At 32.3% G+C, this 27,035-nt stretch overlaps 1 protein-coding gene and 1 long non-coding RNA gene across 2 annotated transcripts in view; both read left to right on the top strand.

The window, feature by feature from the left end:
- The window catches only part of LOC123662288, a 236,682-nt gene that overhangs the window by 180,284 nt on the left and 29,363 nt on the right, over positions 1–27,035 (top strand). Inside the window, exons 2-3 of the mRNA XM_045597150.1 lie at positions 17,631–17,830; positions 24,523–24,627. Coding sequence (XP_045453106.1) covers positions 17,631–17,830; positions 24,523–24,627 — 305 coding nt within the window. The remainder of the gene's footprint in view (positions 1–17,630; positions 17,831–24,522; positions 24,628–27,035) is intronic.
- Positions 767–8,840, top strand: LOC123662290. The gene is made up of 3 exons (XR_006744471.1): positions 767–1,000; positions 5,601–5,607; positions 8,829–8,840. It is a non-coding gene; the product is annotated as an uncharacterized LOC123662290 (long non-coding RNA).

Here is a 27,035-nt window from a genome sequence, read left to right as displayed (position 1 = left end):
TGAAAATTGTTCTTAGGTTTAATATTCAATCCATTTAGGTACATTTTTTCTTCTTTGTAAAAAAAAACGTGGCACCAAACTCAAAATTAGAATCCGCGCCTTTCTTGTGAACATTTGTAACTTCACCTCTTTACTACGTGAGTGGAATAAATTATTCTAAAATTTCTTCGATCACATCTGCTCACGTTGAATCCTCACTATAAATTTCCAATAAACATGTAAGTAACTACATACGTACTACGTAGATTCACTGTATTACCCTGTGTACACAAAATTCGGAAGTTTGAAGACTGCATAGTCCGAGAGACGGAGATGCAATATGCATTATTCACCTGACACCTCCATATGCACCACTAAACCTTTCCTTCCATTCGCATACAATACCATTCAGTGCTGTATTTTAGGTTATTGTAACTGAAAAAAAATAAAGCATGCACCGATATTTCAAAGATGAATTATGTAACACAACAGACACGCTCCTACCTGTTGACGTAGCTTAATGTTTTACAGAAATAGTCATTATATCATTTTAGTCGATAAGCTATAAATTCAATTAATCACTTCATCCTATCATAGTCCACTGCTGGACATATGCATCCCCAAGTTCGCATAATAATAATCTGTTTAGATTAGCGGACGAAAATTTTAAATTTTTTGTTTGTATTATAATAGGTATAGTATAGCAGCAGGTATAAATAAAATATGTTACCGAAATTATAAAAAAAAAAATCCATATTTCAAACAGAATTCATTTTCATTTTTCTACATTATTTGCATACTTCTGAGACAAGATATTTTGTCTCTGTACTAAATTATAAACTTGGTACCAAATATCAATAAAAATCACTGAGCGATATATGTTACCCTCGTATTAAGTTTATAAAAAAATTACTACAACTAAACAAAAGATTTAAATACTAAACCACAATATAAAGATAATATCTATAAATGTTCCTCGGCTTCATTGGATGCCAGCTTAAGCCGCGTTTACAAAGTACAAGTCTTAACATTTTCCATTTCGACCCGACCTGAACTATTTTCTCGACTTAGTTTTCCATTCAGATAGCAATCTGAGTTGGTCTAACATACGTGTATTACAAAAGAAGATTAACATTTTTTCCACAGAATAGGGAACACACAGTTTTAGGGTGTCTTATAATATAAAGACTTCGAATTCTATCCTTACTTCGAACACACTCAAAATATCTATTTTTTTAATTATAACTACAACGATAATAACACACAAGCCTCTATAATTCCGTTCGCCTCGCCCGACCACATCACATCATCACTTCAGCCTATTGCAGTCCACTGCTGGACATAGGTCTCCACAAGTTCGCGCCAAAAATGCGTGAATTCATGTGTGTTGCCCACCACCACTCTTTTCGTTTTTCTCTCGTCACGCATTCACCAGCTTACTCCCCAAGTCAAGCCTTCGTAAAGAAGTTTTACTTCAAAAATAAGCTCAAAGTTGTATAAACAACACACCTTGCATTATTACATATTGCATAAAACAACAGGGTTTTTCATTCCCCTCTATATCTAAATTATCACCTCTTCCGCGTACCTACCTCAGATAAGTGTTTGAACGTGTCTCGCGTAGATGAAGTATAATTGAGTGAAATTGATGGCGCTACTGAATAACACTTAATTTCGGCTTTGAAAATTAGTTCCACTTTTAGTAGTGTTGTGGGCCCCACGAACCACAGAATAGTTAATACATATATTGCACAAGAGCATCTATCGTCAGCTTCACTATAATTATTCTATGTGGAGGTAATATTATACACACGCCATTGAAATGACAGACGAGAGTATTACTGAGCTCCATAATCAACTGATTAATGTGCAAACTAAAGAGACGCATAGACATTATGCCACCTTGTATCATTAAACACTATACTCTGTGCATAATTAAGCATGCTTCTGTCTATTTTACTAAATTCATTTGTTTAATATACCATGCATAACATTTGAGTAAGAAAATTAAATGAAATAACAACGCCTCTTCACTTTTTGGTAAGCGTGACAATGTATTATTTTACAAAGAAACTATGGTTGATGCGCTTTTTGTGTGCTTTATTATTTAGGTTGGGGAAAAAGTTTCTTCTTATTCTATATAGAAATTCAAGGTAAGATTTTATAAAATTTATTTACATCAGTAATAATATATAAGTACGATTTTATTCGATAACTTGCCGCCATATTGTAAGTATTAGTGACAGGATTCCGTTGCTGTAGAAATTTTGAGACTTTTCATTGAAAACCCGTGAGAAGTAGTTTTGACAGTCCTCTCTTCGTGTTAACTTTACACTACCTAAAGAATACTGAAGAGATCGAAACAGATAAAAATCTGGGGGTGCAAGATCGAGGCTATATGGTGCGTGTATTAAGACTTCCCAGTCAAAACACTAAATAACATAGAAATAATTATTGATAGATTTTTCAAGAAAGCTGTTAGACTTTATTTTTTATTTTTATTTCTGTGTAAAATAATTAAATGCTTTGAATATGAACATACCGACTTTATCTAAAACCTTCTTTAACTATTAAAACAACTTTAATACTGAGAAAATTGTATATTGGATTTTTCCAATTAAAAATAATAGAATCAATATTCAAACTGCATTTTTTATCGGAGTTAAACTAATGTAAAATATGATATAATATGAGATGTTATGAAAATTTAAAATACATTTGATAATATTGTCGAAAGACAACAAGAATTCGTTGACAATTTTGAGAGGAATCAACTGCATCACAGAAACCGCTCACGCGAAGACACCTAACGCATTATTGTTTCCGATTTACCCATTGCTATTTTTACTTGAAATTGAGCCAAAATAAAAGCCAAGCTTACATACACTCCGCCGCACTTTTATAAATAAAATATTTTTATCTTGCGTAATATATTTCGTGCGGACAATTGACTATCTTTATGAAACTTACTCCGTCGCTTTGTGGAAAGTTGTTTGACTTCGTAAATATTGTTTTAAGGATAACTTTTGATCATTTGCGAGAAGTGATGGCTTTTGAAGTTCAATTGAAAACTGTTTTCTATTAATTATAATGTTATTTACAAATAAAACACATGGTTTATATAACATCAATATATTAACTATGAGCGAGAATAATTTGTGTAACCTTTTAACAAGTCCTAGTGACCTATTCTACCTAGTGATATTTAAGTCAATTCGTAACTTATGTGCAGAATAATTTTTATCCACAACTGATGAAACAAGCCCTTAGTATTTTTTTTAATTGTTACTAAAGACATACTTTTTAATAGTTAATTATTCAGATTATTATAAATAAAACTATATTTAAATAATGTGGCCACAGTATGAAATTACACCTACAAATATTTTTCCACTACTGAATATACTTAAGGTTTAAAACGTTCTTAAAAAGACTCAAAATTAATAATACAATTGAAACAGACAATTGAACAATGTACCTACCCCCATTAAAATTAAGTCAATCAATTAAAGCAATTGGTAACAAAAGAGTCTTTCACATAAAAACTACTTAACTAATTTAAATGAAAGTGTATACGTAGACAGCTGATGATCTTGAATTCTAGATCCTAAAATTCTGACAGGATCGGAATTTACGCAGGTGAAACGGGGAGGAACAGCTAGTTACTTATATGTCTAATATCTCGTGTAAGGCCTTCAACATTCGCGATTATAATCATGTACGTGAAATATGTATGTATGTGAAAACTTGACATATGACATTGTACTTTTCTTGCGCGTACTTCCTCTAGAATCTAGAAGAAAAACATAATCATCCATCAGACAGAAAATTGATAGATTACACAGTCACATTCAAGATCAATGTGCGAACGTGATATTCCAACAAATGATTCTGCCGTCAGACGAATGGATTGAATTCGTCGCGTTGACGCCTCTCAGTCAGTTTGAATGATCTGTACCCCATCAGTCTAACGTTTCAGTGAATGGGAATGCAATTTCAACTTGCTTATAAAACCGACAGTGAAACTATTTGTATTGTTTGTATTGTGTTTATTAGTAAACCAATTTGAACGTAAATGCTGTTCATTAATTTGGTAAATTAAGTGAATTTGTTAGAATAGGTGGCATTGGAGCAGCGTGGTGGATTGAGCTCTGATTGTTCTCCTACATGGAGAAAGAGGCCTGTGCCCAGCAGTGGGATATTACAGGCTGAAGCGTTAAGATAAAGTAAACTTCAGTTTGGTAACATTTTTATGAAAGATAAACATATAGGCTTGTGTATGTGTATATTAGTATTTTCTTATCTTTATTTTCAAAACAGTGTCCAAAACATGTAATTTTAAGTATTAATAGTAATGAAAAGATTGGATGATGACTCACAAAAGGCCAATTTTTATTCGCGTCCTGTTGGAGATTAAATATTAAATTATAAACGTGCTGCCATCTATAGTTTCTGCTCTTTGTTCGAACATTGCCAAAATTGTAATGAAGCTTCAACTGCCTGTGACCATGCCAGGCAATATATATGGAAATATTAATTGTACGTATTCAAAGAGCTTTGATATTAATTAATGCATATAACAGTGAGTCAAAGACCATTGAAACTAATATGATTTGCAGATTTGGTATATTGAAACCGATATCAAATCGATGTTCAAACTAGCATTAAACTTGACTACTTTACAAGTAAAAATAGTTTAATAAAATTACCAAGTGCGTGTAATAAACAACTATTTATTCTGCGTTAGTCATTAAGACTTAAATAGTAGTTAGTGTTTTTGTAAACAGGAACAAATGTGGCTTGCTAACTTTAAATTGCTAACTTCTTATTATCTAACTTCAGGGTATCGGTTTATTGTGACGGTGTACACGCGCATCGTAAAAGTTTACTGTCATCATTTTTCTCTAACGAGCCAAAAAAAGTATAGACTCATAAGCGTGACAGTGTCCAAAAAACCTCAGTTATGTTAGAGTGTAGTCAAAAAAACTAGAGGAACTGCAGCAATTGACAATTTCCTTTATAAGTTAATTGAAATACAAGACCTTAAACCAAACCGTTAAATGAACTTATTCGGAAATTCGAACCAACCTAATACCTCTGCCTTGTGAAGACAATGGTACAACGGGACTTACGAGTTTCGCCTAATGATCTTAAACGTAATGGTTGAAATTAGTTTCGGACTTGAGAGGCTGTATGAATTGTCTTCTCACAATTTGTTGCAGCTAAGCTGTATGAGCTGAACTTTATTGGTTATATATAATAACTACACACACTAACTACTACTAACTAACTACTACTAACACTAAACGATTTGCTAATTTGTAATAAATTGCTTAATTATATAAATATAAATAATAATTACTAAATTAAATAGGATTAATTACATATAACATAACGTGTACAAATTATTTATACTTAACATGTGTAACAAATTAATTAAGATTAATTATATAATATTAATTTAAAAAAAAATACATATATGGTGATAAATATATAAGAATATATATAAAAAAGAAACAAAAAACGAAAAAAAAAAAAAAAAAACTTACTAACAGTAACCTAGGCTAAGTGTATATTGTAAGTAGGCCAGTAGGCCATAAGTGTATATATAAGGTAACTAGGAAATAAGTGTAAATATATGATAACTAGCATATAAGTGTAAATATAAACTTAGATAATAAAAATAACAGTATAAATACAAAAATTTCAAGAAATGTACACAGCTTCTACCCCTGGACAATTGTAAGATAAAAGTGACGAAAAGGAAAAAGTAATAATAAATAGTAGTAATTATATATATAAGTAAATTAAGATAGCATAACTTTAAATTTTGGTCGGTGGACTCACGTAGGATTAGTGATACTAAGCTTAGTTTAATTAGTCTCTAAGTTGCATATGTAGGTGCCAAGGTATCGAGAGTAACAAACAAATAATTGGAATAACAAGAGCACGGGCATTATAAGCCCGTGGATATATATCGTTATAAAAAAAAAAAAAAAAAAAAAAAAACGATTTGCTAGTACATTCTTGATCCGTACGGCCAAAGAATGAAACTCTCTACCAGCGTCTGTGTTTCCGGAAAACTATAACCTGGGAATCTTTAATTCGCGAGTGAATAGACTACTTCTAGGTAAGCGTGCTCCATCTTAGACCGCATTTTCACTTATCGTCAGGTGAAATAGTAGTCAAACGCAAGCCTATCTTTGTATAAAACAAATTGGGGTGTTTATATATGTATATCTATAATATAAAAATGAGTCGCTGAATGTGTTGCTAAGCGCAAAACTCGAGAACGGTTGGACCGATTTCGCTAATTCTTTTTTTAAAATATTCCTTGAAGTACGAGGATGGTTCTTACGGAGAGAAAAATTCAAAAAAAAAATCCTGAAAAAGTCTAATACAACACTTTTCTATACTCCCATACAAAAGATTTGTGATAATACTTAAAAGTCAATTTGAACTTTAATACCATACGATAAAGTTTGTGTTAGGCGATACGAAGTTCGCCGGGTCAGCTAGTCTACTATAAAATCACCCGTTAGCGTAGTTTGTAATGGTTTCTGCTCTGGGAGTTGTGAGTTCGATACCTTTTTTTATAGATGGGGAAATTCGACAACTACTCCAAGCCTGGTTATTTTATTTAAAATGTAGCTATAACAATCAGCTGTTACCTATAACAAAATAACTAAGTTGCTTATCTAAGAAACAGATGACTGTGTGCGTGTGTTAAAGATATTTGTATATTTATAGTTAATTTAAGAATTTTTTACATAGTAAGGTAAATAACCGTTAAGTATGTAACTATTCGTTTTTGGGTAAGTTTGAAGAAACCTCTTTTAAGGATAAGTAGAGCTGTGTCGGTCAAGATTGATCGAATCACTTTGATACGATCAAAACCCGTAAGCGAGTGATCGGGTCACAGATCTCAAAAAGATACGATTGTATTTAACCCAAGTAAAGTATTATATGATCTGTGATTTAAATTTTAACCTTTCTTCAATTGAAATGTTAGAAAAGATTAACTTAATAATCACTCAAAGATTGCCTGGAAGAAAAGGTTGCCTCCAGGCAACCTTTAGAGATCGCTTGAAGCGATAAGGCCGCCTTTGCATACATTATTTGTTTTTATATCTAATCGTTCTAAAATGTATCTTCTTTTTTGTGTGTACAACAAAGTTTAAAAAAATAAAAAAATTAAAATGTAATATAAAATATTATCGAGATGTTTACAAATTTAGGATGGTTGCACTCGTACGTGACAATTAGTAAAATTATTGTTTTGGTTATTTTAAAATCAGCGTTTTAAGCACTTCGTTATTAAATTGTGTTATAATTTAATTAGTAGTTCTAGAATAAAACATAATACCACAGTAGCAGACTTCATCTCACATGGTGTCTTATGCATATTTAGTTATTAGGGTTAACTGTTACTGTACGAGATTCGCTCATTTGACGCGGGTCAGCCTTTTAGTCAAACAACCGTACGGTACGGTACAACCTCACAGTGCCGCGCGATCGAGTCATTTTGACTCGATCATCTTGCAAATGGGTCGTAATCGACCCGGGTTGCAAGAAATGATCGAACGACACAGCTCGAAGGAGTTTCATTGCACATGTCTCATACAATAGTGTAAATATCATAAATTGTTAAATAAATACAATAAAAAATTGTATAACCGTAAAAGTATTTTGTGTAAATTTTATGCAATATTTTAACGATGCGAAATAATGTGATTAGAACAAAACACTTACTATTAGGACGGACCCTAAACTTTAGTAAATGAAAGTCGGACTTTACACTCGAAGTATTCCGTAGTAATATACAATATATTTCATACTATGTTGTTTAAGAACGTGTTGAAAGGATTATTCGTAGACCCCGTTAATTTTTCAATTTCATTATAATTAATTTTTTTTGTAAATTACCTCGATTATTCCAACTATACATTTTTATTGAATGTTTTTTGTTTTGATTATTTTCAATATAATTTTATTTTTAATAAATTTTACTTTTTATACAGCTTCTATGATAAACGGACAGCATAAATCACCGTTTTATATTAGATGGGATTGTTAGAAAGTTTTGGGCAATATTTGAGTATGGGACCCTAAAATTAACTTGTAATGGACCATAAATAGGGTTCTCCTTCACATTTGTAGTTTTTATACAAAGGGACTCTCACTTAATGGAAAGAGGCCTTCCATTAAGGTCCAATATATTTGTCAACCTTCAATTTTTCTTTAAAAAAAAAGTAAACTGTATAAAAGTACAAGGGATTAGAGAAAATTTATTTTTCTCACGAAATATTTCGCAGAATAAAAAATCATAGCAATTTCACGTTTCTTTTCTTAAAAAATCGTATTTTAGCAGATATTCCGCAAAAAAACGTAAATTATAGCGTACGCTTCCGTTCTCTTGGGAGAAACCGAAAATAACCTCCGAACCTTTTCGCGTGAAATTCCACGGTGATTAATTTTTAACAAAAACTCAACCTTCGCCTGAAAAACCTTTTCTTGTCATTATTTTCAAACATATAATTATATTTTAAATTTTTATTTACTGTATATTATTATAGAAAATTTTAGAACACATATATAATATTTACACTTACATCTTATTTATTTTTTTAATAGTAAAGAGCAACAAATATATGAACAGTAATAGGAACAGGTATTAAACCTTAAAGCGATTGCAAACGTCCCACTTCTGGAAAATGGCTACCTCTTCCTGTAAAAAAGTGTTAGTGCTTAATCCGCCACACTCATTTGTCTACCAAGACAAACGATAATCATCAGGTGTTTATTACACTCCTTACAATGGGCGCATATGGCCTTAAATTTTTGCTTAGTAATAATAATAAATTATTATTGTTACTGTACACATAAAAAGAAGTTTACAATTTATGCACAAGCTACGTGTACAACCCAAACAAAGAACGGATATTTGTTGGTACTGCAAATATTAAATGGGCTTGATCCCGTGACTGTTGAGATTGCTGGATTTTTTATGACCGCTGAGCTCTAAATATTTTGCTCGCAAACGAAAAAAACCGACTTCAGTTACATCGGCAAGTAATAAAACGTAATTAGATGAAAAAAACTAACAAACGCACTAGTCGTCACTACGATTTTTGAGGGCTTCCCTCGATTTATCTGGAATACCATCATCTGATCCTAGTTTCCTTATCATGGTACTACACTTTGAATATTTCCTTTCCAACAAATAAGAATTATCAAAATCGGTTCATAAACGGCGAAGTTATCCCTGAACATACATAAAATATATATATACTGTCGAATTTAGTAACCTCCTTTTTTAAAGTCGGTTAAAAAAAATTGCCACCAAAATATAAAACAATTTTCCAAAAATTTTTACGTTAGTAATCCAAATATTAATCAATTCATATCAATTAAACTAACAATAAATGGAAAAGCATATCTTATTTTTCAAGTACCTTTTTTTTTGTGAATTTTCGTCCTAAAGCAACCAACAAAATTGAAAGCATAAATCTGTAGCTGCCGACTAACGTTGGTAGTAATTGGTCTGAAAAATAAAAAGGTCAGTTACACTAGTCATAATCGAAGCTACCCAATGAAATATATTGGACGTGTAACAACTAAAAGGAAAGACTTTTTTTAATTGATATGGTATCAATGGTGTATTTATAAATTTATTTTGATAATTTTCGAATAATATTTACATTCAAATACATAATCTAAAAGAGTAATCTTACAATATTTTTGGTGTCAGTAAGACCTCATTTCTGAAAAAAGTTTAACCTAAGGTAGGCAACTTAACTTTAAAAAAAAATGACATCACTCTAAAACTTTAAGTCTTAAAAAACTGAAAATCATCCACTATGATTTTGAAGTCAGTGTTTAATTGTGAAAATAGAATAGAACAGAACTACTACTCCGCTGAATAATTAAGAACAATGTTTTGGTCGATGACTCAAGTCGAAGTTTAAAGTTATTGTTTTACAAATTATTATTATATTGTTTTTAATAAAATTATTATAGTTAACGTGAAGCTCACCCCCTCGCACCGATTCGGACTGTAGATTTTGCAGAGAAAATTCAGCAAAAAAACTCCACAATTTCTATTTAAAAAAAAACTCAATATTATGCAATAGCTGCCCGGACAGACTTCGTTCTGTCAAAAGTTAATAATAAAAATTAATTTAGTTTTTTGTTTTTTATGCGCTTAGCAACATTCATTTTTATTTGTATAAATGTATATAGAGATAAATTAAGTCATGTCTTGCTTAAACACTCACATAATTGCTAAAAATTATTATTGCAATAATAATGATTTAACCAAGTATGACATGTGTAAAAAATAAGATAGTATATAACTTTACTACAGACATAAGTACATACATAAGTACATATTTCAATTCATTACATTCAGACCACCTAATACCGGTCATCTCGAACGTTGCACGCTTTTCAATTTTCTTTAAACCCTCCCAGGAATACTAAACTCTAAATTGACGTTATCTATATAATACCACTACATTTCTAGTGTCCTAGTTTATCATGAAATTCACAACGCAGATAGCCAATTAATTACTAAATACCAAATTACCTGGATAAAAAATAAACAATAAATGTAATACATAAATAATAAATGTAATGGATTGTAGTATAGTTATATGATAATATATAATACAATACAATATAAATACTCTTTATTATACACTATCAGAGAAAAATTTTACACCGTAAAAGAAAATATAGACCTGTACAAAAGGCGGTCTTATCGCTAAAAGAGCGATCTCTTCCAGACAACCTCTCGCATGAAAAGGACATGACTAATAATAATATAATCATATTGATAAGGCTTTATAATGTACTTAATAAGATAGGATTAATTATACATTAAAAAAAAGAGCCTAATAACAATCACATAGGTTAAGTGTTGTAGCAAATTAGTGTACATACATTTTAGTAGCAAATTAGTGTACATACATTTTAGTAGAAAGTAAGTGTAAATATAATAAAAATAATAAAATAATATGTACAATAAAATCATAAGTATACTTAGTGTAATATATATAGGTATGCACGTATATAATTTAAAAAAAAAATAGCACTTTTAGCATAGAATAGTCTTCGTCAGTGGACTCGCGTCGATTTTTAGAGATTCTAAGACTAGTTCTTATGTTTTCTTAAGTTGCAGGAAAGTAAAAACAAAAGCACGGGCATTAATAAGTCTATGGATATATCTCTTACATAAAAAAAATACCTGAATATTTTTTATTCTAAAGCTATACGAATGAAATTGAATCTTCAAAATGTATGTACGCACATATCCTTCAAGCGACTGCAACAAATTGGATATATTTTTTTTTAATGTTCGTTATTATCAGGAAAGTTTTATATTAAAGAATATTTGAAATAAAATCGATACAGCAATAAAATACCACCTAAATTAAAAAAAAATTAATTACTTCTCTGAAGTAAATAGGTTATTAGAAAAAAGGCCAAATAACAATTACGCCGCGCCACAATGTTTAAAGTTGAAAACAACCACAATCCGCGTTCCTCGATGCTCTAACTAATGTGGTTTACTTAATCCTCCAGTTTAATGGCGTAAAGGAAAGTCAGTTTCAGTTTGCCGCAGAACAGATAAACGCTATTCACTTACACAATACAATAGAAATAAAAATTGAAATACAAGTTTTACAGCAGTGTTGTTGTTTTGGCCATTTTGGTGTCGAGGTGACGAAGGTTCCTTCAAGATCAAGTGGCTGTTTTTGTCATTGCAAAAATGTTTCTTCCTAATCTAAGTGTGTTTTTATGTTTACTTACACGTTGTAAAATATGCAGTATAGAATGTATAATTTAAAGTGTTAATATATTAAGAACATAATGAGAAAAGAAAGAATCAAATTGATTTAAAAAGTACTAAACTATTACTAAGAATAAATAAAACACATAAAGTATATACTTATAAGGTTAGAATAAAATAAATCTAAACCAAATACGAGTACAACGGGTGTCCTTATTATACAAGAGAATCACAAAATAGGCGAAGATTTAAAACTTCTTCGGTCTTAAATTCTTAACAGAATCTAAAACACTCGTTCCTCGAACAACTAGTCTCGGGTTATCTTCGAAAATCTTAAAGTGAATTCACTCGAATACTTTAGATCTAGCCGGCGAGGTAATTTAAACTTGATGCCGTTAAATCGCATCTAATTTGCAGATTTGAGTCGTAGCGGATTTGTTAGATTGTATTCAAGGTGAAAAAATATAGTTTTATTTTAAAGTTTTTTTTTAATTCTTTAAATATGTTTATTTTTATGTTGCTGAGAACTTGAGAGCCCTATGTCCAACATTGGACTGCGATAGGCAGTGATGATGATGATGATACATGATATTATTTATTGCGTAATTTATTTGATTCAATGTGAATGTCAATTTAGTTGTACCCCGCAGTTTCACTCGCTTTTATTTGAGAAAAAGTGGACCAAAATATTATAGTCTATAGCCATTTTTGTGAATGAGTATCTAACACAAAAATAATTACTATCAAACCAATACTTCCTGAGATTAGCGCGTTTAAACAAACAAACAAACTCTTCTCCTTTTATATTAGTATAGATACATTTTTGAAAAACCCGAACTAAAACAATTTATTGTAAGATAAATTGGTTTCGATTTATTTTAGTAAAAAAAAAATACTAGAAGAAACTTGAAATCAGCTTAAACCGAAAATAAAAATCATCATATCAAAAGTTTCGCTCTAGCGGGTACAACGTTCCATAGCTTAATTGGCTAGAGCGCCGACACGGTCAGTCGGAGACGCGGGTTCGAACCCCGCAGGAGCGGTCAATTTTTGATATGATATTCAAAAATGTTTAGAATTCCTAATGTGTGGGTAACACAAAAATAAAATCGTACATATTAAAATTTTAATTATTTGGTACATTCAATATGTTCATGATACAGTAAAACTACGGATTAACCTTTTTATATCATCTTAAACACAGATAAGATAACCTCCATAAAGATAATACTTAACGCCAATTAGACTTTCCTAAAGTAATAAAAAAATATGAGTTGGGCAAGTCTTTGGAAATTCCCAGCAGTACAGATCAAATTAAGAAAGGTCAGGTGAAGAATGGAACATCAGGTACAAACACTTCTTTTACAAGACAAAAAAAAAACAATCTCTCAAAAGATACGTTATCTAAATAAGGGAAAAACTATCAACTCTATTTCAAGAGATTTCCCATGAGGATCACATACTATTCTCTTAAAACATCACACACAAGCGATACGCGTTTTGACAGATTCAGTAATTTCCTAATTCAATGCTGTTTTGCGAAAAGCTGATGGAGCCATAGTCTTTAAAGAAGAAGAAGAATGCTGTTTTAATAGTACCATAATTATATAAAATCTACTTAAATTGTTAAAGCTATCGAAAGTAAATATTATGGGATATTGCTGACAAATGATGAACCACAGATCTGTCGTTGAAACACGACTGAAACTGGCAACTCACGCATTAGTAAATTATAGAGAGACACAAATTGCTTAAAACACCATGAATGTGGGAAATTCAGAGCATTTATGTCACAGAGGAATTACATTCGGTAGCAAACGAAGCGCCGCGGTAATGGCCTCAGAATCATTCTGACGGGATTGCGTCGCCCCTTTGCATTTATAGCACCGAAAATGAAAGATCGAGGGAAAAATTAAATGAAAGGTGGCTGGAGCTGAAAAAGACTGATTGCTTAGGGCGACAGTTTTTAATTCCGTTTTCAATTGTTAAAACAGTTATAAGATTGGTTACCAGTTATTGTTTTACTTCATGAAAAATAAACCTCATTAAATTGTGACACTTTATAAAATTTAAATAATATTCTTGATTCATTACTATGGACGTCATACGTGTGTGTCGGTTACCAACCCGCCTGCCCAACGTGGTGACTATGGGCAAAACACATGAGTTTACGCCATTTTTGGCGCGAACTTGGGGAGGCCTATGTCCAGCAGTGGACTGCGATAGCCTGAAGTGATGAGTGTGATGATGATTAGTATGTACAATAATATAACTTGATTTCTATATTAATTATATTTCGTTGTTACAACAACTTCGAAAACTAAAGACTTTAAAGATATTAAAAGGAAAACGATAAAAATGTCATTTCATATTCATTGAATAATTAATGTACTGTTTTGAAGATTAGAAAAGTGATAGGATGAATTTTATTATTTGTTCCGTTCTAGAGACTTTTATTTTTATGCTTTTTAGATAAAATATACTTATTATCTTATAAATTCTATGAAAATGTAAAATCGACTAACTTAAAATACTTCGAGAATACAGCATTGAGGACCTTAATTATTAGTAGCCAGGTCCCTTGTATATATTTCGTATTTAAGTAAAAATTTTTTTTTTGTCTATTGACCATACAGGTGTTTGCCGTGGTCTAGATACTTGTGCAGTCCTTGTGGGTCTCGTTAAGCCGTCGGTCCCGGTTGTTATCATGTACACCTGAAAGTGATCGTTATTCATAGTAGGGAATATATCCGCCAACCCGTATTGGAGCAGCGTGGTGGATTATGCTTTGATCCTTATCCTTCATGGGGAAACAGGCCTATGCCCAGTAGTGGGATATTACAGGCTGAAGCGTAAAACTTTTGTTACGTCATAAAATATATGTATAAATGCAATAAAATTGTTTCTGTATTCGCAGACAACAAATGACGAAACGATAAATCAAAAAAAAAAATAGTAATTATCACTGTACTTTATTAATCAATTATGTTTTTTCATTCGTTAAACCCGCTTTTTGTACACACTTGTATTAGTGTATTTATTGTAGTAAGTACATATATATACACACACAAAGACACAGTCATAGTCGAACGTCGCGATTTATAAAAAAAAACTTTTAAATTCCTAAACATATTCAAGTTTATCGAGGCGTTATGAAGGTATATTATAAAAAATTCATTATAATTTAAGAGAAACAGTATCATAAACAAAATGTTCTCAATTAACAAACAAGAACAACTCGTAATATTATAATATTATGACAAACGAGTAAGCGTCGTTAATTATGTACGGGGTGAACGTATTAGAACAAAGTGTAGTTAATAATGAAACTTCAGAAGTCGTTTTCGGAGCTTGTAACCTGATATCGTAAAGACTTACTGAACACACATTATTTATAGCTTTGAGTCTTTATCTTAATTTGTATTTGAATATTCACTTGTGTGTTATAATTAAATTGAAAACTTCGAGCAATAATTTCATTGTATCTCGAATTCGTAGTGAATCATTTTCAATGTTAAATTATTTTACATTATACTGTTTGCGAAAGGTAATTTAATGTTTCATATTTGTTGCTACATCAAAAATAATTTAGCTGAATTTACCTCTGGTAGATTTTTATATGTTTTTTTTTTCTTCTATAAAATGTGTTTTCTATATGTTATTACGTTGTCCTCTATTAGGGTAGGGCCCAGTTGCAAAGGGCTCTCTAATAAAAACGGGAAAATATAATTTGTTTTATCAAGGCTACTTTTACGGTCGATCGAGTATAGTGGTAAATGTAGGTCTGTCGGGAGTTGGCTCGGGATGGACAATTTTATAACATTAGCGATATTACGGGGAATTCTCATCACTATTCCTCTGAATTATGTTCATAGCCTATTAATATTATTTTTATCAAATTCTTACCGTCCGCTCGTGCGCTAACGATTTCTTATGAAAGGCTTGTCTTTAATCGTTTATGCTATATTTAGACGGACAAGAGAAACAAATTTTTGTTCCTATGTTTTTTTATTTATTTTGACGTGACAACATAAATCGATGAACGCCGGCTCCATGCACGAAAAAAGATGACTCGTTGTCCCGTTACGCTCATCATCCCGTCACGCTCATTGTACGCTAGCGCTGCATCTATCTCTCTTCCACTCGATTGGCCTATGCGTCCGAGGAGATGTTTTGTTATGACGTTGTCACGTTAAACTATCGCCCGTAAACCAACTTTACAGACAACCAATTTTTTTGATAATTATTAGTAGAGTAAGTTCCAAAATTACTTATTTTATAATATATCATAAATGATTAAAACAAATATATATATATATAAAGATAGGATTAGAAATGACTATCCGCAGAGAACAAAAGTAACCGACATAGTCCACAGAATTAGCAAGTTGAAATGGCAGTGGGCTGGTCATCTGTGTCGCAGGACCGATGGCCGTTGGAGCAGACGGGTCCTGGAGTGGAGACCGCGTCTTGGCAAACGCAGTGTAGGACGTCCTCCGGCCCGTTGGATCTACGATCCACGTAAGATCGCCGGTGTAGGCTGGATGAGGATTGCGGAAAACCAGGATGTCTGGCGCGAACTTGGGGAGGACTATGTCTAGCAGTGGACTGCAATAGGCTGAACTGATGATGAACTGACGATTAAAAATAATACGGTGGAATTAGATCCCGAATCTACGGTGGAATTATTCAGACGTATATTTATAAAAACAAACTAGATATACTGCAGTGATAGAGGTATTTTGATGACAATATTTTTAAACATTTTTGAATATCATATCAAAAATTGACCGCTCCAGCGGGGATCGGACCCGCGTGACCGACTGACCGTGTCGGTCGATAATCGGGTCGGTCGACAAAAATGTTTAGAATTCCTAATGTGTTAACACAAAAATAAAATCGTACAGATAATATTTTTGTTCAATTTAATCTTAGAGGGAAAGTAAATCCGATTCGTTATACATGAAATGCCAAACATTCGCAAAAGATTAAACTTAATGTACATAAGTCATACCGTCGTACGTCGTAACTTAGAGAAGGAATTAGCATATTAAAGGTAGTGCTCGCCTAAGCACATGTAAAAAGAGCAAATCCGGATAATTCCTCAGTAGTGTTCCTCAGTAGTATAGGATTAAATTCTTAATTTATTTCTTACTTATAAAAAATAACGAAGCTGTATAAAACGAGTGTCATTTAAATCTATTTAAAGTAAACTTATCTCGTTCTAGACTAAATGTATTTAATATTTAATATTAAGTACAGTTTGTAAATAATTAAGCTATTATGTTAACGAATCTTTTGAAATAAAACTGCTAGGTAACTTACACTAGTCAGTCTTTTTTCAAAATTATAAATTGAAATTACTTTATAAATGTACGACTACACTAACTTATTTTTTTTCCATACAAAGAAATCCTTTTATTGCCAAAAATGTTTTTTTTTTTTTTTTCGTTTGGCCATATTCATACGTAGAGACGTTTTGATTTTAATTATTTTTAAAGTAAAACAAATATTGACTAGATATCTGTGTACGTCTAAAAATAATATGAATACACAAATATAATCATAAAATTATTTTTCCGTTGCCGACTAATATACAGGTTATATAATACTTTCTGTACTACAATATTTTCTGTTTGGCCTAAAGGTTGACTGGGAGAGAATTCCACTAGGCATTAAGTCCGCCTTTTGTTACAACTGTTTATATTGTTGGACAACTAAGTATATAAATAAATAAAAATAAATAAATAATATACAGATTACCTAATTTAGAAAGTATAATTCACAATTTTTCTTATATCTAAAATATAGCTGTAATGTAATCCTTCCTTATTCTTATTTTCTATTTTTTTTACAGGTACAAAGCCCCGTGCTTGTGGTGGAGCTGTCACTCAACAGGCTAGAAGGCACCCAGCTCCGTGCTCTCGGACTACTGTCGGTCTTCGGGTTCAACATGACCTATGTAGTGAAGGCTCCCACGGACGCGCCCGGTCCGACGTCGTGCAGCGCAATAGAATGCCGTCTGCTCGGACACTGCTATGCTAAACACGATTACAAGTAAGTAATCAATTTTACCTATTCAACACTATGAAGCAAATCATATGTTTTTGTTTTTGACGCTTATTCACATCCAGTCTGACACTTTAACCGACTTCCAAAAAAGGTTGAGGCAGTGGCAGTTTATTGTTTATAAATAATTTTTATGATTCTTGTTTTAGTCGAAAACCGATGCTTGTCTTGTGGTCCCGTTTAAATTTGATCTTGTGCTTTGAAAAAAAATATTGTCACGAAATATGCAAGTTTAAAAAAATGTTAGTGATGAAGTTCCAAGTTTTCTCGTTCTGTAAAATGAAGTCTTTAACTTGCTCTAAAACATCTTCATCATTCTTGCTCTAATCATCAAAGCAATGTGCAATTACACAAACAACAAAACAAATCGCTGTATGGCTACGGTAGTAAAGAATATAGCCACCCCCTCTCTTCCCGTGGGTGTCGTAAGAGCGACTAAGGGATAACACAGTTCCACTACCACCTTGGAACTTAAAAAGCCGACCGATGGTGGCCATCCAACCATTCAACTGCTGGCTTTGAAATACACAGGCCGAAGACGGGTAGCAGCATCTTATGGCGAGAACTTATGGAGGCCTATGTCCTCTTTCTTAATACGCACCGCAAAAATTTGGAATGCCCTCCCGGCTTCCGTTTTTCTAAATAACTATAACTTGGATATCTTCAAATCAAGAGTGAATCAAAGAAGGCATCTTTTAGGCAAGTGCGCACTATCTTAGGCTGCATCTTCACTTACCATCAGGTGAGATCGCAGTCAAGCGCTAGTCTATATATTTAAAAAAAATACATTTCGCAGCTTGACGCCTTGGTGACTTAAAGATATATTAAATTTGTTGTTTATAACTGTGTATTCATATGAACTTTTATTAATTTTATTTAAAAAGTCTCTTATATTGTATAAAATAATTATATCATATTTAAGCAGTCTATTTAATAATATTACTACTTAATATAAGTAGGTACATTAAAGAAGAGAAACATTTACACCAAGACTATTGCTTAAAACTTATGCTGAAAAAAACGCTTCCTGTACCCCAGTGTTTTACATTATTATTCAGCCTGACGCACAGCTAGTCATAGACCTATTTCTCAATGTAGGATCATAAATTTCGAACATTGTAGGTATCTGATTTTGTTAAGTTTTCAGGAGAGCTTTTTACAATTTTGTTGAATTTAAAAAGTGGCCAAGTTATATTAAATAAAGCCGCATCCGTAATGAAGTAAATTGTTCTACTATTAATTTTTGCGTTCTGTAGTATGAACTTGACCACGTTGTGATACGTCGAACGGAAAGCTGTTTTATTCAAGTTACTATGATATAATATATACAAAATACGATTGTATTAGTTTAAAAATATTTTATGAACAGTTCCAATAATGTAGAACATCAAATTAATGTATATTGTAAGCTGCTGTGATGTTGAAATTTGAGTAAAAAATGTTATTTGTTATTACAATGTTACTGTGTTTAAAGAAGACCAATATTATATATATTTTTATTTTCGTAACTGATACTACAATTTTTTATGCTGAAATCTGGATTATCTTGAATTATAATGAAATTTTTTTTCCCAGATTGAAAGATCCCTTTTTCCCTCCTCAGTATTTTGATGGTATGGTTAGAAAACATTGTTTCATTAGTTACAATGTTCTTCATATCAAGTGTTGATTTAATTTAAACCTTGGAAGCCATATAATATTAAACGATAGCTACGAATATAGTATAGAGCGAATATGGAATCAATTATTAAATATATGTTTGGCTCTCGTTCACATTATTTCATTCTTCGCTCCGTGATTGATGTGACGTTTTGGTTTTGTTCACGACTCAAGTTCAGATTGTACAAGAAATGAGAAAAGTCGACATCCCTACCCGTTCTATTGAATTATAGTTGGCAATTTCTCAACACGAATACTGCAGCGGAATTTATCGTCAGATGCTGGTATTCTCAAAAACAAAGAATAAAACGGAAATGCCATCGAAATATATTTTGTTTGAAAGACATATTTTTCTAGACATCCTTTAATAAAGAGAACAGAATATCATAGCGAATATATTGTTTTTATAGTCGGTTGTGAATTTATTTACATATAGTTTGGTATAATAATTGTATAGCATATTTAAAAAGTTCTTTTGAATAAATTATTGGACGTAAAACATTGCTTAACATGAGTTACTAGGATTGATAACCTATGAATCATGAAAATATGAAGTTCAGCAAAGTTATCATTTGTTCTTTACGTGTTAAATCATAGTAATTGCTTTATCTTTTTTTCCGTTTTCGATGTAAATTTTTGAAAGCCTATGTCCAGCAGTGGACTGTGATAGGCTGACATGTTGACAATTATAAAAAAGTTACAAAAAAATGTCAAAGACGAATAGTAAATGCATTTTGTTTATAAATAACAAATGACAGATATATTATTACTCATATTTGTATAAGGTAACTTATACTGGAATCATTTGACAGAGTTGCCTAGCAATGACGTCAAAAAATTACGCACCAGGTATTAATTGTATATTGGATTTTATTTCGTCACAGCTACAACTTCCATTATCGAGTAACCATTTGGTACATAATTGTTATAGATCGTTAAACAATGCTATTTCCTAGTAGCACTTTGTTCTGAGGTGATATTGTGGGGCACGTATTCATGTAAGCCCGCAAGACATTTAATTAATGTATTTTCAGGAACAAGTTGGAACACTACGTCACATTACAAGCAGTATTATACGCAAACTGAAATAACTGCAACACTAATAAAATGATTTGGAATTAGCTGCAGTTCGTAACTAATTAATCATTATACTCTGAAGAACTTGAAATCGGTAACAATAATATGATAGACAGGCCCGTTTGTTATCGTATTAATTGACAAATATTTTTGAAAATTACAGCCTATTCGATGAACATTTTAATATGCGGTTAATAATTTTCATATCTTTCGACATTTGATGTTGAATAATACAGCAGAAACAAAAATAGAATATTACCTTTCATTGTTGTATTGGCCTATATATCGCTGTTTGTTTTGAAACTTTTGTTTTTTTTATCACAAAGAGTTAAAAAAAAAAAAAAATTATTTTGACTATCTATAGATGATTCTACTTATTATTATATGTTATTATTATTCTATTGTATAGTATCTAGCTCTCATTCTCAAAAGTCATTATCATTTCAAACTTCTTACCTACTACTACTGTTCTTTATTTCCTCTTTCAAGAATACATGTGATTCTGCAAATGTATTGAACAGTATTATCCTTTTCTATTACCTAGCGCTTACCTTTTCACTGTTTCTACTTAGACTGAATTGTTTTATGTATATTTTTTATAGTTTTATTCGATTTTTACATATAACTATATTTTTTCGTGCTATCTGACTTCCGTAACTTAATACATTATGCTAATAACTCATAGATAATCATTTCATTTTTATTAATGTTCGAAAATATCAAAAAGGCAGAATCAAATATGCGTCTTTTTTGTTGAGCTACTATTTTTCAAGCTTATTAACGTAAACTATTACGATAATAAACTTGAACAATAGTAGCTGACGTTAACAAAAGTATCTTAGTTAGCTACGTTAACGTTTGCAATGAAGATTTTTCTTATCTTCATTATAAGTAAAGTTCTATATAATAATAAAATCAATTAATTTTGTATAATAATAAAATCAAATTACAATTATTTGTCAAATATTTAAAAACAATAAGCAGACCTTACAACATGCTAATAGACTACGCAAAAATATATAAAACGCAACATGACTATTGCGCTTAAATTTGCATTTAAGTTTTAATTACTGTCATTAAATTACGTTTGATATGAAAGCTATTAATCCAAATGAATTATATAGTTATATTAGCTGACCCCGCAAACATTGTTTTGTCACATATGTTATTAACACCCTTATGACTTAGAGTTCTGAAAAATAGATGTTGGCTGATTCTCAAACCTACCCGATATGAACACAAAATTTCATAAAAATCGGTCCACCCGTTTTGGAGGAGTATGGTAACTAACATTGTGACACGAGAATTTTATATATAGGATTTGAAAACCTACAAACGTCCATAATAAAAAGGCTTAGTAACAAAGCCGTCTTCAAATCAGGCTGATAGATCAATGAAACTCTTCAGCATTAATAGGATAGAAAAAAGATTGATTCGGCAAAAAATATTTTACTTAATATCATATCACGGACAATAACGACAATTATGTTATAATATGTCCACCTATTTCAGACAAATGTAAGAACAGAAGCAACACATAGAAAATCTTTTACGTTCTCGAAAAACGTTCTTCTTTTTATGAGACAGACGGGAAAGGGGTTGTTCCGTCTGTTACAATCATTTACAGCACTTTGAAGCGGCCTTTAATTACTGAATAGCGTTTTTAGTTAAGTGACAATTAGAACTCGATAGAGCCAACAAAAGCCATTTAAGGATTATTTATTTTTATTCAGTATGCGAATTAATCTTGATTCAGTGAACAAGAACCATTTAATTTTTTTTGTCGTTTCAAATGCAATGACCTATTTTAAAAATATATTTTTTATTGATACAAATAAAAATAAATCGCTGGATGTTTTGCTAAATGAAAACCAACTGCTGGAACAAATCGGAAATTTTATTTGTTAAATTTTCTAATAGTTTACTTTAACTTCATGCCGTTGGTAGTTAACAATGAATAATGTGTGGTCAGTTAGTTCTTAATAAAGATGTTACAACAATTATTTGCTATACCTAAATCTAATTCTTAAACCAATAAACGGCACTACTGTTAGTCTTTTACTTTATCACACTTGTTAAACACAAAAATAATCATGTAATGCTTAGAGCATTTTCATGCTTGTAGCTTTTCGATCGCGGCTTTGCAATCGTGGATTACGGGTTTCGCTTACGCTGTTCCGTTTTCTCCCGTTAAAATATCACTCAATATGTATCTTTGTGATAACGTAACATTGTCCTGGTCAACTAAATTTTGAAATTACCTATTTACAAACATGAAGAAATTTTATTCTTTCCTATGTATCACTAGATTTTCTGCTTGCGATTTCGTCCGCGTGGACTCCACTCCTGGTCTTAGGGGGCGTCCATAAATTACGTGAGGTGTTTTTTTAAATTTTCTGTCCCTCCCTTCCCCCCTGGTGAGATGTCGTGAGATTTTATTCAACCCCCTCCCCCATCCCCCAATCTCACGTGATATTTTTCAAAATGTGGGTTTCTTACGTAAACGCGTTGGATTATTATCTTAAAAAGAAAAAAAAATTGCTTCGTGCTTTTATTTACGACTAGTTAAGACTAGTAATCAGACACAATCAACAAATCAGTCAGTAGATGTATAACATCGAAGTATGAATGAAATTATTTTCTTTCGGACGAATTAGTAAATGATCTAAATCGTATTACGATTACGCATAAGATTAAATCTTAAGCATATACAATCTAATGTATGTACTGTGTGGCTACTGTACTAAAGAATATAGCCACCCCTCTCTTCCCGTGGGTGTCGTAAGAGGCGACTAAGGGATAACACAGTTCCGCTACCACCTTGGAACTTAAAAAGCCGACCGGTGGTGGGATAACCACCCAACTGCTGCTGCTGCTGCGGCTTTGAAATACACAGGCCAAAGACGGGCAGCAGCGTCTTCGGCGCGACAAAACCAGCCCTGCGATCACCAACCCGCCTGCTCAGCGTGGTGACTATGGGCAAAACACATGAGTTCACGTTATTTTTGGCGTAAACTTGTGGAGGCCTATGTCCAGCAGTGGACTGTATAGGCTGTAATGATGATGATGATGATGATGTACAATCTGGAATAAATGGACCAAAATAGTATGTTTTTTTTTTGTTTCAATCATAAAAAAAATTGCGTGATATTTGCCGAGGCTCCTCCGCTTCGCTCCAACGTAAGATTAGATAAGATTTGACTCGACCCCCCCCCCCCCCCCCCCTAAACATCTTACGTATTTCCGTTCCGTACGTAGTAGTTCCTGAGATTAATGCGTTCAAGAGAACAAAAAAAAACTGTTCAGCTTTATAATATTAGCATAGATTGTAGATCAGAAAAATCTGTTCTCTCAAAAGTACATAATAAATTCGTAATTTAACTATAAAACAGTCAATAAAACTGTATAAAATAATATTTAATAAGTTTGATCTTGATAAATAAATACATAAAATAAATACCAAACATATTTATAGAAATCAAATTATAACGGTATGAATAAATTATATTACGTATAACAAAATGATTACTTAAACAACTCTTTACACAACGTTGATGACTCATAAATGTTACTTTTGTTTGATAAGTCTTTCAATTATCTCTTATTTATTCTAGGTATATATCAGTCTCTACTCACAAGCTATTTTTAATTAAAATAAAATTAAATTTATTTATACAACGACATTAAATTCGTATGTTGATATTTTTATTTTAAATAAAGTTCATCTATCTATCTAGCTTTCTATTTTTTAAATCAATTTCGTAAACATTTGAAACATGTATCTTACAATGTTACGTACTTTTTTGTCGAGCTCTTTGTTTAAACTACTTATTATAAACATTTTTTTTTTTTACATTAAAAGATCTATAAATTAAACCAAATACCATAAACATATACTGTGGTACATATTTAATTACTGAAAGAACGATATTTTTCTGTCACAGGGAATTTTACTGCGCTTGTTTCGAGGGTTACTCCGGAGCGGACTGCGGCGTCGGACCTTTATGTCCAAGGACCTCGAACATGTGCAAAAACGGAGGTACTTGCAGGTAAGCACGACCCACGTCAAACCTTATGAGTGGATACAGGTGTTTTGATAAATGAGATCGACTTTTTGTGGAAGTAACGTTACTTGACCTTTGATTAACCCTTAAACCCTACCCGGGGGTCCAGTAAACCCGAGTGTTTCATTTTTTGAAAATATTTTTGCGGAAACGAAACGCACGGACACGTGACTCAAGCTAATCCTCGATGACGCCGGCGGCCATCTTGTCATCAGTAGTGCGTTAGCATTGGTGCACTGTAGACGTAATAATCGTTGTTTTGGGGTTCATCAGACCCCAGGGTAGGAATAAAGTAATATTTTTTTCTATTCTGCTGCTTGTACATTAATTTATGCTGTTGTTTTTGATTAAAAAATAAAAAGGTAAGTCAGATTTGTTGATGTTTGTAACTAAAATAATAGTATTAGTTCACTTTACATACATAGATATAACGCCATTTTGCAGCTTTTTTTGACAGTTTATTTATTAATTTTTTTTTTATATTATATTGAATTTGATGTTATTGTTTTAGCTAAAACATAAGAATGGATGATCAGATTACTCGATGGTTGCACGAAGATCACTCTGACGAGGAAGAGGCAGGGGATGTTGTGGTTCCTGACCTTGAAAGTGATGTTGAAGAAGACGGAATTATTGAAGACTTTCGGACAGAACCAGCCTCTGATAGTTCTGATGACTCTTCATCAGAAGATGGCGTTCCTTTATCTAATTTCGCTTCAGGTAATTTTCTTCATGTTTTACCAGTCCCTAAGAATCTGAAGGGTAAGGACGGCTTTAGATGGACAGGTGAAAAACCGTCAAGATCTAGGACTACTCGGAGAAACATTGTGCTTCATCCTCCCGGGCCTAAAGCTGCAGCTCGAGAAATAAAAACAGAGTTAGAAGCATGGAGTCTTTTCTTCTCTGATGAAAAGCTAGAGCAAATTGCCAAAAATACGAATTTTGAGATTAGTAAGCAACGAGAAAAATATAAGAGAGACAGAGCTGTACCAAATACCGAAGATGAAAACGCAGACGCTTCGAGTTCTATAAAAGTACGCCCATCTTTTGCTAAGGATGTAAATTTGGTGGAATTGAAGGCTTTATTTGGTCTTTACTATTTAGCAGGGGTTTTCAACATGAACCATGTCACTACGAAGGACTTGTTTGATAAAAACTCAGGAGTCGGTTATTTCCGTGCCACTATGACCCAAGCTAGATTTGAGTTCCTGACAAACTGTTTACGCTTTGATGACCGCTTTTCTCGAGAAGAACGACGTCAAAATGACAGATTAGCACCAATAAGAGATATTTTTGATAACGTTATCAATGTGTCAAGTAAATTATACAGCCCTTCAGATTGCTGTACGTTAGACGAAATGTTATTGAGTTTTAGGGGTAGATGTATGTTTAAAATGTACATTCCTAGCAAACCAGGCAAGTATGGCATAAAAATTTTGATGACCTGCGACGCCAAAACAGCCTATATGTTAGATGCTTATGTATATTTGGGCAAAGGTTCGTGTCCTACGAATGTACCCTCTGCTCATTTCTTTACTTTGAAATTGACCGAAACAATTCATGGCACAAACCGTAACCTCACTTGTGATAATTGGTTCACTTCGATTCCAGTTGCAAAAGAATTGTTGCAAAAGCAAGTTACACTTGTAGGTACCCTACGTAGAAACAAAAGAGAAATACCTCCTTCTTTCCTTGAGGTCAAAGACCGCGATCGCAACACTGCAAAGTTTGCCTATTCAGAGGAACTTACCCTTTTATCTTATTGTCCGCCAAAATCCAAACAAAAAAAAATAGTCCCCATGTTATCAACTATGCATGCAACAGCAGATTGTGATGCAAAAAATCGACTACCGGAGATAGTGGAGTTCTACAATAAGACAAAAATTGGCGTCGATTTGATGGACCAGTTATGTCACAAATATAGTGCATCTAGGAGGACTAAGAGATGGCCAATGGCACTTTTTTTTGGCCTTATGAATATAGTAGGTGTTAATTCATATGTGCTACTAAAAATGGCCACAAAAAAAGCTATAAAAAGACGTCTTTTTTAAAAAAAACTCGCATTGGACTTGATCACCCCTCAAATGGAGGAAAGATTAACATGGCCTTCTTTGCCCACAAATCTCCAAGACCTCCTAAGAGGAATTTTACAAAAAAAGCGTCCTTTAGTCGAAGCAAATCCTGCTCCCATGGCAAAAAAAAGATGTGCTGTCTGCCCGAGGGGTAAGGACCGTAAAACGAAGGTTTTCTGTGGCATGTGCCGTAAACCTGTCTGCGGTGAACATACCGCACCAAGATGTGAGGAATGTGTGACCCAAAAAAAATAAATGTTTCGTTATAATGCTAGTTAAGCTTTCTTTTTAAATAAATAGTATTTTCAGTGAATTTGTGTT

This window comes from Melitaea cinxia, chromosome 18 (genome assembly GCF_905220565.1).
Source record: "Melitaea cinxia chromosome 18, ilMelCinx1.1, whole genome shotgun sequence".
Taxonomy (NCBI): domain Eukaryota; kingdom Metazoa; phylum Arthropoda; class Insecta; order Lepidoptera; family Nymphalidae; genus Melitaea; species Melitaea cinxia.
Note: the sequence above shows the minus strand (reverse complement) of the source record. Positions and strands in the feature narration are given on the sequence as shown.